The sequence below is a fragment of the Pyrgilauda ruficollis genome, unplaced genomic scaffold, assembly GCF_017590135.1.
Source record: "Pyrgilauda ruficollis isolate IOZ18807 unplaced genomic scaffold, ASM1759013v1 scaffold81, whole genome shotgun sequence".
Taxonomy (NCBI): Eukaryota; Metazoa; Chordata; class Aves; order Passeriformes; family Passeridae; genus Pyrgilauda; species Pyrgilauda ruficollis.
This window is the reverse complement of record NW_024530044.1, coordinates 1819372-1835830: the sequence shown is the minus strand read 5'-3', so window position 1 is coordinate 1835830 and position 16459 is coordinate 1819372. Positions and strand designations below refer to the sequence as shown.

Here is a 16459-nt window from a genome sequence, read left to right as displayed (position 1 = left end):
AAACTACTGCCTGCATAGGATCTGTTCCAAATTGTCCTTGAAGTCAGTGGGATCTCCCAGTGAGCCCCATGGGACACGGGGTGGACAAGCATGGTTCCATATTTCCCAAATAGCTGTTCAGCAGTTTGCAAAGCCATTCCATCCTCTGGACACAAACCCAAAGAAGCTTGGTAGAGGGCTCTGCTGACACACTACCACCAACATGCAACTACACTTCCATGGAGTCACAGCTGATGGTGTATTAAGCCAATTTTGTCTTTTACATGCAAATTTATTAAACATGGAGCAGCCAGTCAGCCGTACAATCCACTCTACCCAGCCAAAACCATCCCATTTCAACTTGTATAAGGAAACATTTAGCTCTGAAGCTACATTTAGAGCACAAGAGTTTTCTTCTCTGAGCTACATCCTGATGTTTTCTTCCTTCCCTAATCTTACTTGCTAGGACATGTAAAAATCCAGTCTTTATCAGCTGGGGGTATGGGAGGGCAGTTTTAGATGAAGCTATTACAAGTGCATTGTTTTCTTTATGAGAAAAAAAAAAAAAAAAGAAAAAAAAACAACAAAAACCCAGCAATTTAGAGAAATTAAAAACCTAAACAAAGTTCTTAAGAGTTCCTCTTAGTCACTTCCAAACTTTTTCCTAATCCCTTTGAACTCCAGCAGTTTAATCAACAGCTTGTTTAGGATTAATCTTCTCATCCCAGTTACACACACACACACAAATATTCATCACAGAATAAATTAAAAGGCAGAATCCCCATAAAGAGCCATAACAATTTCACATACTCTGGAAGCAAGACTAAAGGCCTCAGTAGGACAAAGGCTGGAGACAGAAAGAGCATCTCAATGAATTCCTGGGACACTGGGGCCCCTGTGCTGCTCAGCAGCAGGGCCAGGCTCACCCAGCAGCACTGTAGTCAGGGGCAGACCTGGCTGGGGGGAGCTCCACTGCAGTCATTAACACAGCTCAGCAGGTCCGGGCTGGGCAGTCACAGCCCTGCAGCCTCCCCAGGAGCATGCACAGGTGCATGCAATTCCCCAAATTCACTGACTGCAGCTCCTGAGCCAGCTGGCAGCAAGGGCTGCAGGGAGACAGCAAGGCACCTCCCGGGATGCCGTGGGAAAGCACCGCTGGACACCACCATGCAGTGCAAATAACTGCTTGGCTCAGGGCTTGAGGACAAAGAGCATGTTTGACTGGGCACAGCTACAAGCATTAGAGAATTAAGGGAACTGGCAGGTGAAAACACATGGGCCATGAAGGAGCCCAGGAGACTTCCCCAGAAACACTCCAAACACCATTGCTTTTACTAATTCCTAGTCCTATAAAAGCACTTCAGGAGCTTCTGAAGAAAACTGCCTTATACTGGGGCAAATATCCCTTGTTTTAGGAGTATGTACAGGAGCTACAGAAGATGGACATTGCAGCCAGGTCAATTACAAAACACAAGGTTCAATGAAAAACAAAAGGGGTTTCAGGGAACAGCACCTGTCTCCTAAGCACTCTCCTGTCCAGGGAACACGGTGGGCAGCCCTGCAGTGCTGCTAAGGGGGTTGGCTGTGCAGACACTGCACTGAGGTAGAAAAGGCATTTTGTACCACCCATCACAGCTCTGCAGAAGCAGCACTCACTGCAGACACCCTTCCTGGGATTTGTGATGCTAAAGAGCAGCATTATTTGGAGAGCACAGGACTGCAACCTGCCAGTTTCAAGTTAAGGCCAAAGCCAAATAAACAAGTTGTGAAGGCAGATTGGATTTCAGGTCCTGCATTTCTATTTGTTCTTATAGCACCTTCCCATTTTCACTGTGGGCATGGGGTGTATGACTTTCCCCTGTATCCAAAGCTATGAAGTATTTTACAGTACAGGGCTGCTTTGCCACTTTCAAATCAAGGTGATTCATGCAGAGGATGGACAGAAAAAACAGATGGCAGCAGAAACACAGCAGAACTCTTTCCACTCTGCCATCAGTCCTTGTGCTGGGGCAGGCAGGAGAGGGGGAGCTGTTGTCAGGTGATGAGAACAGGGCATCTTGTGATTAAAGTGTATGGGGACTACTCAGCAGCACTTCAGCACTGTGCAGTTTGTGTCTGGGTACATGAACACCTTCCAGTGTCTTTTGTCCTTTGGAAATCTGTGTTATCCAGAATGAGACTACCTTAAGTGCAGCCTAACCCTTAACAGGAAGGCATCTGTGAAGAGACTCCCTGACCTCATCACTGAGCACTGAGGAACTGCCTTAGAATTCACAACTGCTTGTTTGCACAGAGATGTGTGTGTGTCTCTGTGAACCGAGGTGGTATGATCCCAACAGCTGTAAGGCTCCCAGATTCCTCTGCAAGCTGAGAGCTCACTATCTTGACACTGATACCTCTGAGGGAAACAACTTTGTCACAGGTTCAGTGGAAGATCAGAGGACCTTGATAAATTATATTTAAGTCCATGTTCATTTCAGGGCACAGATTTCCCCTGCAAAGAAGTAAAAATTTATTAATAAACTGCAATAGTTTCATGTAAGAAACAGGAAAGCAGGAATGCTACTAACCTTGAGAATGTGAAGACCAGTCTCTTGCTTTTTTCCTCCCAACTGCACATCAATCATCCATTCGACTGCAGGGTTTTACTCTCATGCCTCTTATTAGCATTAACCATATTAGTTTTTACTTGGAATTTGTGAACAAGTATTCTGTTTATTAGCTTAATAAAAGCTCAGATGCAGCGATACAAACATCAGGCACCTCAGCACACACTAACACAGGGCTGCCCTTGATTTTAACTTCTTTATGCCACAGAGAAGTTAAGACCACCAGGACTTGAGATCCACACTGGAGATGCTCACTCCAATGAACACCAAGACCCCACCATGCCATCACCTGCACTGTTCACCTTGCTAATTTCACAGTTACTACTGACTGGGCAGCATGGCTCTCACACCATACTTACACCTTATGTACCTCTGGAACACATCACAGATACTTCCTGGGTTTAGAAGTCCTCTTGGCTTCCTCCTCACATATCAAATGTCTTAGAGCAACACTGCAGAAGAATGTTGTCCATGCATCTAGACTATACATCACATTTATTTAAACAAGTATGCAATTTAAAGTCCCTGAGTTACACATCACCTCCTTACACCATTTCCCCAGAAATGCCTGCTTTTGCTTCACCACTGAGCAGTATTCTTTCCACAGCAGCATGCAGAGTCTCCTGAGGCATGCCACCCTCTTGTGTCCAAAACAAGTTTCACTAATTCCAGCTGGAAGTACCAGGAAAGCACTTTACCAGAGTAGAGACAAACAACCCTCAGGTGTCTGGGCACACAGGTCTCTCTCAACCTCCCTTCAGCACTCTGTTGTTGCTGATGCTTGCATTTCAAACAAAGTTCAATTCATTTCACACCAGGCAGGGAACTTGCACCAATTAGAAGCAATTTTCAACAAATCATGATAGAGTACCAAAAGCAAGAAGTATCAAATGTAAACATTAGTAACACATCGGTAGATTCAAAGAACATGAATGACCACAGAGACAACTCGCAATCCAGAAACAGCCTTTTGTCATGAAGTCTTTATGGCTTGACAGAAAGAAAGTTAGATTTGTTTTTGATGTGGTTAGTGCAATTTTTTTTTTTATTTGAGAGGTCAGTTAAGAAGAGTTAAACAGATGAATCCAGTATGACACCTCAGTTTCCGAGCTGCTTTTGAACCTGATCTGAAATATGGCACTGGACTCTCATCTAGAGTCAAGGCATTTGTGATCTCAGAAATAAAACCAGCTATTTGGCCCCCAGGATATGGAGAGGGCTCTTCAAGGGATAATTCATGTTTCATATAAAACAGAGGAAGGAAAGCTTAACAGCACCACAAGTGCAGCTGTGTGCTTGGCCAGTACCTCTGCAATCCACAAATACAGCTTCATCTAATACATAATTTATTTGGAAAAGTGAATGAAGGAAGGAGGAGTAGGCAGACTCATTGAAGAGATGGGTAATGCAGCATTTGAGAACAGTCCACTCCTGGAAATTCAGGCTCCTGCAAAGTAACCTTGGGCTTTTACACGAAGAAAGGCTACAAAAAGCATATTCCCCAACACTGTCTGAATTTAGATCTTCCTATTCTGCTATCTCATGCAAAGCAAGAACGAATATCCAAGCTTCTATCCAAAGCAAAAATCAGTGTCACTTTCCTTGACAGTGCTAATGGTGTTTAGAGGGAATTTTTCAAGTCGTGTACACCTTTCTGGAATCACAGTCAAGCTTCATGACACTCACCACATCTTCAGCTTTGATCCAAGCTATCCATTCCCTGATTCCAGAGACACCACTAGGTCTGGCACCACCATTTCCTTACACTTATTGCTTGACAAGCCGTATTCATTCCCAGGACACCTAGCTCACCAGAGCACTTTTGCTCTTCCCTTCATTTCTCTTCCCATACGAAGAGCTCCCATTATCCCTAATGGAAGTCAACACATGCGTGCACAGGACAGAGTAGACCTATTAAGGCTACATGGCTGACCAACAGAAATACATGTATGTAACTGAAATTTTCTTCTGTTCAGCAAAGGGCACTGAGTTTTACTTGAGACATTTTCACCTCTGACCCTTACTTCCTCGTATCCACCTTCTCCCCCTACCCCCTTTATGTACGGGGAAGACTCACTGTGCTTCCCTGATGCAAAACAAGAAATAGATCACATCAAGTTTGCTCCATACACCAAAAAGGTAAAAAAATAAACAAACCAAAGGACAAACTGGTTCACAGTTAATTATAAATAAAAGTGCAGTAAGTGTTCAAGTAGAGTGTAGAGTTTAAGCAAGCTGTACAACCACATTTGGTATAGTCATCTTTTAAAGGCCCTGCGTGGGTCCCTCCCGTTACTGACAGCAGGGGGAAGAGGCTGAACACTATTAGCTGGTGCTGGATTTACAGGTCCTCGTCCATTGCCTCTCCCACTACCTGCATAAATGTGGCCGTGGTTATACGTGAATGGAAATCCACTTGCTTCAGGTCCAGTTTGTAAACCATTTCCTAAAAAGACAGAAAAACCATTATCACAAGTTCCATGGCTTGAAATCACCGATTCCTTACATAAGTTTATCCACAGGGAATACATGGATTTCGCAGTAAACACCAAACCCTGAAGACCAGAAGGAAAAGCCTCTCTGGCAGTGCAAGACCCCAAATCACAGCTTACCTTTCCCCTCCCAAATTACCTTCCCTCCATCCCTTTCTCAACTAAAGCAAGAAGGATCACAATAACAGCTGTATAACACCAGCTACTGAGTATGGGCATTGTGTAGGCAGGCCAGAACCAAGGTTCCCTCAGTTTACACCTACTCAAAGCCTTGAAGCATTTTCATATTTGAGAGTCTATGTTTAAATACAGCACAAAATGATCTGAATAAGTAAAAGACTGGAATTCAGATTACCACCACATCCGTTTTTGTGAGCTAACCAGGCAGGAAAGCCATGGTGTCTAGCAAGACTTGAAGTAATTTTTAAAGCCCAAGTCTCAGGAAGTTGAAGAAAAGCAGAATTTCAAGTGCAGCAAAAACTTTGCAAAAGCATCACAACAATTTAAGATTAGTCAAGACCCCTTATGTGATATAGGCACCACAAATATTCTAATCTCCTCCTCTCTCCTACAGAAGAAATCCTAAAAACATTTTCAGGAGATGTTCATGTTTACATGCTTGAGGTTCTGGCCCCAGCCTGAATGACTTTTTAGAGCCTAGTACACTTTTTTATCCCTAGAATGGAGAACCCTTGAAATAAATTTCTATTCCCATTAAGTGTTTCTCATTTTTTCACTTCTACAAACTGAAAAAAAAACTTACCCAATGGCCCAAAAGTACAAGTACCCATACCACTTGATGCAGAAATACTATTCTGTTCACCCTGTGCCTTTCTGGAAAGGTAACAAAAAAAAAAAAAAAAAAAAGACACGGATCAGAGTAGGAAAATTCACACTTTTACAGAAAGGGGCTGATTTTTTCCCCTCTGTGTTTTTACAGTGGCTACACATGTAATTTATCTCCTACTTCAATTATTGGCTAATTTCTAGGTATATATCACTGAGTCCCTTTTTCAAGAAGAGTCACATCTGATCACAACCTAGTGTGAAATATTCAGAACAAAGAGCACTTTAGGCCAGAAGCCCCAGACAAGTTTAACATACCAGTTTGTTCTGCCCAACGTGTTCTGAGTTGGGTTCGCTGTAGTTTGGCACTTCTGAGTACACCATGCAGAACCTGGGAAGAAATTAGAATTATTAGGAAGTTCTAAAACCATTTTTTTAACAGAGTTCTCAACTCCACAATTCACAGAGCATAAATTCTTGACATCCCATCACCTAGAAGTAATTTATGCAGACCCCACTGTTTAGAAAATATCTGTAGGTATTAAAAGGCTCTTTCATCCCTTTATAGGCTTGTGGTGAGGCTGCCACATCTTCCTGGTGAGGACATTTCAATCAAGCAGAGGCAAGCACTCATTTAATCAAGAAGGTAAACTGGCCTAAATAAAACAAAAGGCGATGAAAGGGCTCCCTTTGTCTCTCTTCCAGCTGCATAATCTTGTCCAGCACCCACTCACAAGGTCACCTGAGGCACTGAGTCACCCAGCCTGCTCCCAGACAGGGACTGCATTACACCTCTAGAGAAAACTCACTCCCACACACTCCCATACTATGCAGTGCCCCATTAACAATAATAGCACAGAGGAGCCCAACACAGGCAATGAAATTGGAATGAAAAGGATGCTTCCATCCTTTTCCACTCAAGGGGACTATGACAGAATAGGCCCATCAAATCACAACATGGAAATTATGGCAGAAAGGAAGAAAGAGCTGGATCATTACACTGCTTGGAATGGTTAAACACAAGTGGAGCTCCCACCTGCTGCTGAGAGGTACAACTCAGATAAGGACTCTCATCACTCCAGCCTGTTGGAGAGAAGTCAGCTGGGTAGCACTTCTGAGGTAATGGATTTTGTACAAGACAATCTGTAGATTTTTTTTGTGTAAATCCATCTGAACACTGGGCATTCTGAACCATACAGGAGGATACGTAGCAACCCCAGAGCCCCACTTCCCTGATGACTGCAAGGTTTCCCACAGCACTGTGCAACAGTGGAAGTACTCCTCTGGTTAGAAAAGGTTGCTATTTTTTCTATTGCTCAAGTATGTTACTCATGTTTGTTCTCAGGCAGGAGCTGTTGCCCCAGTCCGTGGGCAGTTTAAAGCAGGTTTAATGAGGCTTGTTTCTGCTTGGATATGATTCACTGCAGTGACCTTGCTCTTCCTTCTCTGCATTGCCTGTCCCTCAAGGATGACACACATACAAAAGGCTTCCACCAAAATGAAGCGGTTAATCAAGATAAGGCCTAGGTAACCAAAGCAGGTTGTCATTTATACATTTCCTCCTCCTAGACCTGTGCCAATGATGCAGGCTGATTGTCCTCAAAGTACCTACAGCCCAGACAGGGTCAGAGCTCATTACATCCACAACCAACTGAGAACACACTTTTGCTACCCTGAATTCCGTTTCCTAAGAGCTACCAGGTCTCATACTTACCGTGGCACTCTGCTGAGAGCTATGAGCACACAATACTTACTCCCCAATTTTATGCAGCTCCCCTCCTCGTCCCGTGTAAAGTGTCAGGCATCCTTTCCACAGAGATGCGTACCTGGCCACAGAAAGGAGAAGTGAAGCAGTTTCTTACTGAATGAGCTGACAGAGGAAGTGGAGGGATACTATCTTCCAGGAAGCTAGCAAGCATTACACACAAGCATGGACCAAAAAAATTCCCAGGGACCCCAAAGTCACCAACACCAATTGTTTATAGATCCCCATGTACTACTTCCAGCAAAAGGTACCGGAAGCTCAGCAGACTCCTTTGACAATTCCAGGAAAGCAGCCAATTATTTTGAGATTGGATGCTCTTTTGTAGACTGGAGCAACCCTTATGACTTGTCCTGCAGAGAAAAGGCATTTTGCCAAAAGCAGTATCTGCGTTATATTTGGTGACAACTCTCAGTTCTGCTTTCAGCAGGAGCCATGAAGAATCACCGCTGCTTGCTGGAAAACAGCTACTGCTACTAAATGTGTATGATCAAAAGTGCTTCCATTCCTGATATAGGAAACCAGACTGGGTTTTTTAAAGGCACAAGTTTGGCCATCAAACTCCAAGTGATGTATAGAAACACACTGAAATCAGTTTCTGATTGCAGGAATGTTCTCTCACAAAGACAGGGTGAGTGCACTCTATTCTTTATGGTGGCACTTGACTTCAAGCACTGAAATCTGAGCCATACAAAACCTTCTGTGTAATTGTTCCCTTCAGTGAGGGGCATCACGCATGTGTAGAGAATGAGTAAAGCACAGACCAGAAACACAGGCACAGTGCAAGGGAGTTAAAAAGAATGGGCGTGTCTTCTCACCCAGGAACAGGGAGCCTCAGCAACTGCACTCACAGGAGTCACCACTCTGGACAAGTCACTACTTCCTTACGCTCCGGGTGTATCTCTGGAACAGATAACAAACCTGCCTCTTGCCCTTGGCCTTATCTGCTGAGACTGGGAGACATCCGGCCACACGCAGGGCCCTGAAGGGGCACCAGGGAGGAGTCAGGCTGGCAGGAGAGGACAGCACTGCCAGTGCAGTGATAACCCTCTCTGTACTTCAGCAGGAAAGCACAGGCACTGTAACTGCAGATACTATCTTGGGAGCTTTCCATCCAGAACAAGGATTAGTGCTCTTCACTTCATAGATTCACTTTAAAGATTCCCTCACTGCTTAACCTTTAATAACCAGCTCATCAGGCAGTCTTGTGGCAGAAAATAAAGGAAAAGAGCTACCAAACAATAAATGTAAGTCAAACATGCATTTACTGGGAAAAGACCCTGCAAACCATGTGACTAACAACCTCCAGCACAAAGTTATTCCACATATGCAAGCATTGGTTTTTATATCAAAAAGAGCTGGCCATAAAGCACTAAACTCCAGCACTAATTTCAAATTTAGAAATATTAAGTGCAACAGCGTCCTGTAAATGGGTTCACCAAATTACAAAAGCAAGCAACAGTGTCTGCTTTTGCAGAGGAATGCATCTGCAGCTTGAAAATTCAGCAAGGGGCAGAAAAAAGGCATGTTTACTCGTGGAGCCTGTGTAAGCTTTTCTGCTTGTATCAGAGGGCATCCTGCACTATGAGGCCAGATTAGCCTACAGAGCTGAAATGTACCTGCCTTGCAAATGGCAACATCACACACTCAATTCTATTTAAATATAAAATTGTGTTTGGAGAGCCCTGTATGCCAGCATGAGGACATTTTTCTGAAGATGAGAGCCAAACCAGAATGGATTTAGCTTTTGCCATTTCACTCCCTCAGCAGTCCTAAGGGAGCATGCAATTCATGTAAATGAAGGCATGACTTTGCCACCCACCAGAAACAGTGATGTCAGCTCATAAATTTAATACACACAAGCCAAGCTCAGTTTTTTAGATTAAAGGATGCCATGACTCGTTGCACAGAAGCACCAGAGCAGTTACAGTAAGGCAGCCACAGAAGGGAGTACAGTAATGCAGCTGAACAGTATCACTCTTAATTTGTTTCAATGTCATCTACACACAGGGCTTTGTGCTGGCCCAGAGCTCTGGTTTAGTTCCACCCATCCCTGAGCTCCACGTGCTCTCCACGCAAGCAGCCTTCCCCAGAACCACCTCTGCTGAGGAGTCAGCCCATTTCGTGTAAAAGGACATTTGCATAGGAGGAAGCAGCTGTAGTTTTGGTGGCAAGGGTCATGCAATTTCAGTCCAGAACTGAGAATTACACTCAACTGAACAACTTAAGAGCAGCTCAGTTAGCAGACCGAGTTGCCTTTCACCTACTTTTTCATAAAAACAAATTAAGAGGACCTTACACACACTGCAGATCCCTGAGTGCCAGTGGATCAGGCCAAAGGATCAGTGTCATGGATTTCTAAAAGTGCAACCTAACTGGCATGAAGAACTCAAATGAAACTCACTATGACTTTGCTAGTGACAATTTAAGTGACACAGAAAATGATTTTCAGATTGACTCTTAACATTCTCACAATAAGTTTGGAGGTTGGGGTTGTTTCTTTTTTTGATCAAATGACCTCTGAGGAACTATTTGCACCTAAACAAATTAACACATTCTACAGTGTAGCCCTAGAATGAATTTAATGAATTCTTATAGTGACACTCAAAAGGGTCTCCTCTGCCAGTCACTTTTGTTACATCATTCCAATGAAAAGCAACTTTTCTGAGTGATATGTAATCATCCTCACCTTTCATTAAGGAGCGGACTGCCAGAGTAAAGAATTAGCTGTGAAAATAAGAACATGCTTTGGACTTCCCCTGCTTGATTTACAGGCCAGGACTGACTGTTGCATTCCCCCCTGCCTCAGAAGTATTTTCCTCGGGAGCTTTTTAAAGCCAACACAAATCTCTTCACCACCACCACCTCCTTGTTACAAACCCAAGCCCCTCCTAGCCTGTACGCTCACGCTAGGCATGTTCTGGCCTGGGAAAGGTGGCTTTAATTTGGCAAGTGACCTTAGGGCGCTGGCTGGGTTACAGGGAGCGGGTGGGAGGCGGCGGCCGTGTCCCCCGTGGCCCTGGAGGGGCCCCGCGGGTGACAAAGGGCAGCGCGGCCCGGCCCCGTACGCACCCTTTGGTCAGGCGGATGATGTCCCCCGGCTGGATGAGGCCGCCGATCTCGTCCCACACGCAGATGGTGATGCTGCCCGTCTTGTCCGCCACCTTGCAGGACCTCACCTCGTGCCCGTCCTTCGTCTTGGTGACTCGCCCTGCGGGGAGAAGCGCGGCTCAGGGGGGCACAGCGCCGCCGGCCCCCCCACCCCGCCCGCCGTGACACGCGTGGGCGGCCCGGGGGTGGGGCGTGCCGGGCGCCACTTACCGATCTCCAGCACAATAAAGATGACATTTAAGTTTTTCAGTCCGGGTTTTATGTCTTTTATAAGGAAATACGTGTCGCTCGCCGCGCTCATGCTGCGGCCGGCGCGGGGGTGACGGCTAGCGGGGCGGGCCGAGCCCGCATCCCGCGGGGGAGCAGAAGCAGTGCGGCGCCGGGCAGGGGGGCACCGGCGACCCTCACAGGGGACGGGGACACGAGCACCGAGGGGCTGTGCGGTGACTGTGCGGCACGCCCGACCCCCACCGCTCCCTCTCCACACCGACACCACCAGCACAGCAACCACGTCGCCTCCCTCTCCTACCGGCACTGAGAGGCACACGTGCGCCGCGCTCCGCTTTATACCGGCCGGGCGCCACCAACGCGGGCGCCGGGAGGGGGCGATTGCGGCGAATGGAACCGTCCGGGGCACGCGGAGCGCCGGGACTGGGTAACGGGCGGGCGCGAGCCGGCGCCGCGCGGCGATTGGCCAACGCTGCTGCCGCCATCTTCTCCTTCTCGGGGCGCTGCCGCTGCCGGGTCGGGGCTGCTGAGTTGGGTGTGCTCCGTCTGCTCGCCGTGCTTTCCCTCAGCCCTTCGGCCTCCCCTCACCCCCTCGCCCACCGACTGAATTTGCCCCGGGCAACAGCCCCGCGGCGCCCCGAGGGCGGCTGGTGCGGCACAGCGGAGTAAGGGAGCGGTTCGCTGCCCTTCCGCGCCATTTTAAGCCCCGGCTGTAACGCTGAGAGGAGCGTTGTGACAGGTTTCCCGGAGGGCGATTTCCCGGCAGTTCCGCTTTCCTTCACTGGGAAAAGAAAAAGAAAAAAAAAAAAAGAAAAAAGAAATAAAGATTTGTGAGTTAGTTTTTTTTGTTTCCGGAAGAGATTTGATGTTGGTTTCCAACAAGCAGAAAAGGGTGTTGGGGCTGCGGGCACCTCAGGGTTTGGCAGGGCTGCACCACATCATTCGGACCCTGGGACCGAATGCTCCAGGCACGTAGGGAAAGCCAGGAGTTGTGCAGTAGCCTGCTTTAAGCTTTCCAGTGCTTAAAATTTGAGTCTAAATCCTGATGAACACCAAAAAGGCTTCAAAGCACCTGAATTCTGCCAGCAGCTTCTTGAGGAGAGGCATTACTCCCTTGAGTTTGGCTGCAGGCAGGGTGTAAAATATGAGGGAAGGGAGCTTGTCCAGGCAGGAAGCCATCGAGGTGGTGGACAAGCCCCCACAGGCATTGTGACATCTTTGGCTGGCAGGTCCCAAGGGAATAACTCTGTGCCACAAAACAGCCCAAACAGCTGTAATTCAGCTTTCCCCTTTAGGAAGGGTCGCGGAGCAGCGTATGTGCACTGCTGCTCCTTGTCAGAGCCAAACCCAGCTAGCTGGGCTTTCTATTTGTGTGAGCAGAAATCCATAGATGACAGCAGTTGTGAAATGCCTGGCCACACAAGAGCTCTGGCCCAAGGAATTTTGAGCAATATTTGTGTGTAGGCAGCAGAGCAGCCTTGCTGGGTGCCTCTCAGGGCTCAGAATGAAATATACTGCAGGAATTTGAGAGTTTGCTTAAAGGCCCCCAAGAGCTTAATCCACTTCTGTACTGAATCCTTCAATGAGTGCAGATGAGGGAAGTGACAGACTCCCTCAGGGGCCTATCTCCTGCTGGGATCTATAACACGGTAGCACTAAAACTTTCAGAGTCAGCAGCTGTATTTCAGTACATGAATGGCTTTAATTTAGTCACTTGGGAAGGATTTCAAACCAAACTCTAGGAATGACAGTGTATCTGGCAAAGGTTGGACAAAAATACATTTATCTTGATTTAGAACTGGTAACATTTTTTCATACATAGGTGGTTTTTCTGCCTTCATGTCTTCATTTTGTCTGCTACATCTATTTAGAGCCCTTGGAAAGAATAATTTTGTATCCTGTGTTTTCAGCCCCAAGCACAATAGATTTGAGGAGAACCCTTCAATTTTTCAAGAAAAAAACAAAAAAACAAAAAAAAAACCAAAACAACAAAACAACCAGTTAAGAAAGTTTATTCACATTATGAGAAGCCTTCAGCAGAAAGGAAGTCACAAGTGTGGTTAGCTGAAAAGCAGAAAACACTAAAACACTTCACCAAGAACACTTGTGTGGCGTGTCTCTGGTGAGATGGTTCCGGGTGAACATCTGTCCAGGAAGGCAGATGCTGGTGCTCCAGAGCAGCTGGAGAGGTGCAGAGGACACCAGATGTGGGCTCAAAGCACCTCACAGCCAGCACAGCTGGAAATGCTGCCCCAGGGTTGCAGCAGGGAGCACAGGGACCAGCAGCAGGATGGAGGATTTATTTTTTACCAAGGTTTCTTTTGAAGCTGGTAGGAAGAGGTTTGAACTAGAAATGACAGCACAGGGAGGAGCCCAAGCAATCTAGGCAAGTTCAGGAGCACACTGACAACTCCCTGGCGTGGCTGATCAAGGAACTAATATAAGGGTGCTCTGCTGGATCTCAGAATCAAGGAAGAACTGCTTGGAAACATGAAGGTGGATCAGCATGTGGTCCAGTGCCTGTGAGACAGTGCAGTTCAGGATCCTGAGAGGGGACAGCAGCACAACAGGCTGATTTTGAAGAGCAACTCTGATTTTGAAGAGCAGACTTTGGGCTCTTCAGGGATCTGCTTGTGGCATGGTGCTGGAAATTGCAGCATCCAGAAAAGCTGCCTGGCTTTCCAAGATCACCTGCCAAGGTCCATCCCCAGCACAGAGGACAAGAGGGAGGCAGACTGTTCTCAGTAGTGCTCACTGACAGGGTGAGAGACACGAACTGAAACACCAGATTCCACCTGAACACAAAAAAACCTTTTTTTTTTGTGGTTTTTTTTTTTTTTTTTTTAGTGTGAGGATGCCCAAAAATGAGTCAGTTGTGCAGAAAGGTGGTGGAATCTCACTCTATGGAGATACTCAAAACCCAACTGAACACACCTTGGCAACTTGTGCTGGATCACCAGCCAATTTCATCAATTCTGTGATTCTGTGAAATATTTCCTGTTTTCTCAAATGCAAAAAGACACAGCTGCAGAAAGCTTGATGTGTGGGATAGGAAGGCAAGGTCACAAACTCCTTCTGTAAGGGACTGGGACTGTGCTGGAAAGAAGAGCTGGTCATCTGCTCCCTTACAAGATCCTTCCAGATTCATTAAATACATTGTTTACAGTGTCTGTTCCACCACTGATGAACAATTTTGCTCTGTTTGTTTCTCAAAGAGACACTTAAAATCTTGCTCATATTTTTTTAATCATTCCAATTGCCAGCCGCTGAGAGTGCCCTTGGTATTATCCAATAGTGACTGCATGATTCCTGTTTGCTGTGAAGGTGACTGGCAAAGCAAAAGAGTTTTCCCCATCCTGCTTCTTTATAATGTATAAAGAAACCAGAATTATTGTTAATTTATTTTGGTTTTCCAGCACCTCTTTTCCTGCTTAATTTTTGACCTCAGAACCATAAGGTTATCAAGTCACAGCCATGGGTAATGGAAGCAGCAGCTCTCTGACCTTTCTGGGGCTGTAGTCTCACACAAACAGGCACACAGGGACTTTGATGCAGGTGTGTCTGCAACCTCAAGAGCTTCCAGAAAATACCCTGGAACAATGGATAGGCCTGGAAAAGGAGCCGGGACGCCAGGACAGCAATATACGCTGTAAAAAGAAGAGAAAGCTACATTGTCAATATCTAGGGTTTGTGGTCTTAAAAAAATGTTGATGAGCCCTGACTGCATGAATGAGTTACACTGAGAGCACCAAAACTTTGCTCCTGCTGTTCACAGGAGTTACAGGGAGCATGTCCAATAAACTGTGACTGCAGCCAAAGCATGAGCCCTTCCATTACTGAGGTGTCTCTGAGCCACTCTGTCTTACCATACAAACCAAATTTAGCCTGCAGAGAATGTCTACAGCAAGGGTTCCACTGATGAAGTTTAAGTCATTTCCAAGCTCACTTGCTTGCTGCAGAACATTTTTCTTCTGTGTGAAAGTTGCAAGTGTTTCTAGGCTGAGATCCACAGGGAGGTTTCAGTCCAAAGCAAAATCAAGGATGAGTTGCTAAAAGAGTTCTCAGCAGCTGAAGCCTGGCACAAGTCCCGTGCATCTCAGCAGGGCTGGGATTTCACCCTCTGGCTGCAATGGAGTTATGCCAGCAGAGACATTGCTCCAAACTCCCTATTTCTGTCACTTGCTCAGTATTCAGTGCTACTGAAGTCCCAAAGTAGATCTTCCCACAAGAAATCTGCCAGCAAGAGCAAAAGCTAATGTGTAATATTTTATTGTATACAGAGATTAAAAAGGTGCAGATGCCTGCAAACGCCACCTTTCACCAAGCCTTACTAGCCCATTACCATATGTCTGACAAGCCCCTAAATTAAGCTGCAGGTTCAGGTTTATAACACTGATGACACTTCAGCTCCCTAATGGTGTGTTTAACAAGCTGGCAGCCAGTCTGGCAGTCTGGAGACCCCAGCAAACAGTAGTTTGGTGTCTTCGGCATCTCAAACACACCACATTCTGCCATCAGGGTCAGTATTTCCCCAGAGAAATAGGAGTGATGCCTGGGAATGCCACACATGTTTGAGAGGAACTTCTTCCAGAAGTCAGTGGGGCGGGTGCATGGGGGAATCCTCACTCTGTTGGGGTCCTGTTCCCCAACAGGAACACATCCAAGCTGTCTGCTGCCCTCCTGCCTCCTGCAGGATGCCTGAAGCAGGAGGGTGCCTGTCAAGTGTCTGATGCCAGGATTCCAGGCAGCTCCATCTACCTCCCTAGCTGTTAGCTAGGAGAGCTGAATGACTACCATGGCACTGTAAATACCACAGGATTAAAAAAAAAAAAAAAGGTCAAGCAAACAATCAGAATTCACAGCATTCTTATTCTTTCCAGAGGAGCCACATGCCTGTGCGGCTGCACTAATGTAGCCTTTTCTTCCTGGGTTCCTCACATTTTTAGCACGTGTTTTCATCTGAGAACCCAGTCCTCCAAGGTGTTTTTGGAAGTTATTCATTTCCCTCTTTTGATGAATCCCTCACACATCAGTCAGATGACTTACATGAAATCACTGATATGGGGCAGTTCTACGTCACCTTTCCTGCTCAGCTGTGAATCAGCTTGACCTGGAGGAATTTGGGTCTAACTTTGCCCCATACAGATGGAGAGCATAGGTGCTGTTGCCTCTTCATCTTTTCCACTAGAGCTCCAAAGGACAAGTCTCAAAGCCCACTACCACTCGCAGCTGCTGTTTCTTGGGTCTCTGGTGAGTGCTGTAGCAAACCCCTGACCTCTCAGCCTTGCACCTTCATCAAAGTGATCTTTAATTAAAAGGTTTAACAAGTGCAGATTAGCACTTTCCCACTGTAGCCGTGCCAGAATAACTCACACTGTTCACAGGGACTGCAGTCACAGTCACCTAAACCAGTTCAATAACTCCTGCTTACATAGGGAAAATAGATACCAGCTTTATGCCAACAGAAGTGTGGAGTGATCCCTTAAACTGCC

General features: G+C 46.2%; 1 protein-coding gene across 1 annotated transcript; it reads right to left on the bottom strand.

Annotated features, from left to right (window-relative positions):
- Positions 1-2672: 2672 nt before the first annotated feature.
- Positions 2673-11278, bottom strand: NABP1 (nucleic acid binding protein 1). The gene is made up of 6 exons (XM_041487603.1): positions 10950-11278; positions 10701-10839; positions 7621-7692; positions 6185-6257; positions 5844-5910; positions 2673-5034 (listed from the first exon to the last, which is right to left on the bottom strand). Exons 1-6 carry the CDS (start codon positions 11038-11040, stop codon positions 4847-4849), a joined length of 630 nt encoding a protein of 209 aa, XP_041343537.1. The 5' UTR covers positions 11041-11278; the 3' UTR covers positions 2673-4846.
- Between the last annotated feature and the right edge of the window lie 5181 nt (positions 11279-16459).

Excerpts from the sequence above, each read along its gene's own strand:
- NABP1 (XM_041487603.1), bottom strand. The coding sequence starts at position 11,040 with ATGAGCGCGGCGAGCGACACGTATTTCCTTATAAAAGACATAAAACCC. Across the intron at positions 10,840-10,949 it reads CTTTATTGTGCTGGAGATCG|GGCGAGTCACCAAGACGAAG; the intron begins GTAAGTGGCGCC and ends TTCTCCCCGCAG. Across the intron at positions 6,258-7,620 it reads GAGCTGCATAAAATTGGGGA|GTTCTGCATGGTGTACTCAG; the intron begins GTAAGTATTGTG and ends ATTTCTTCCCAG.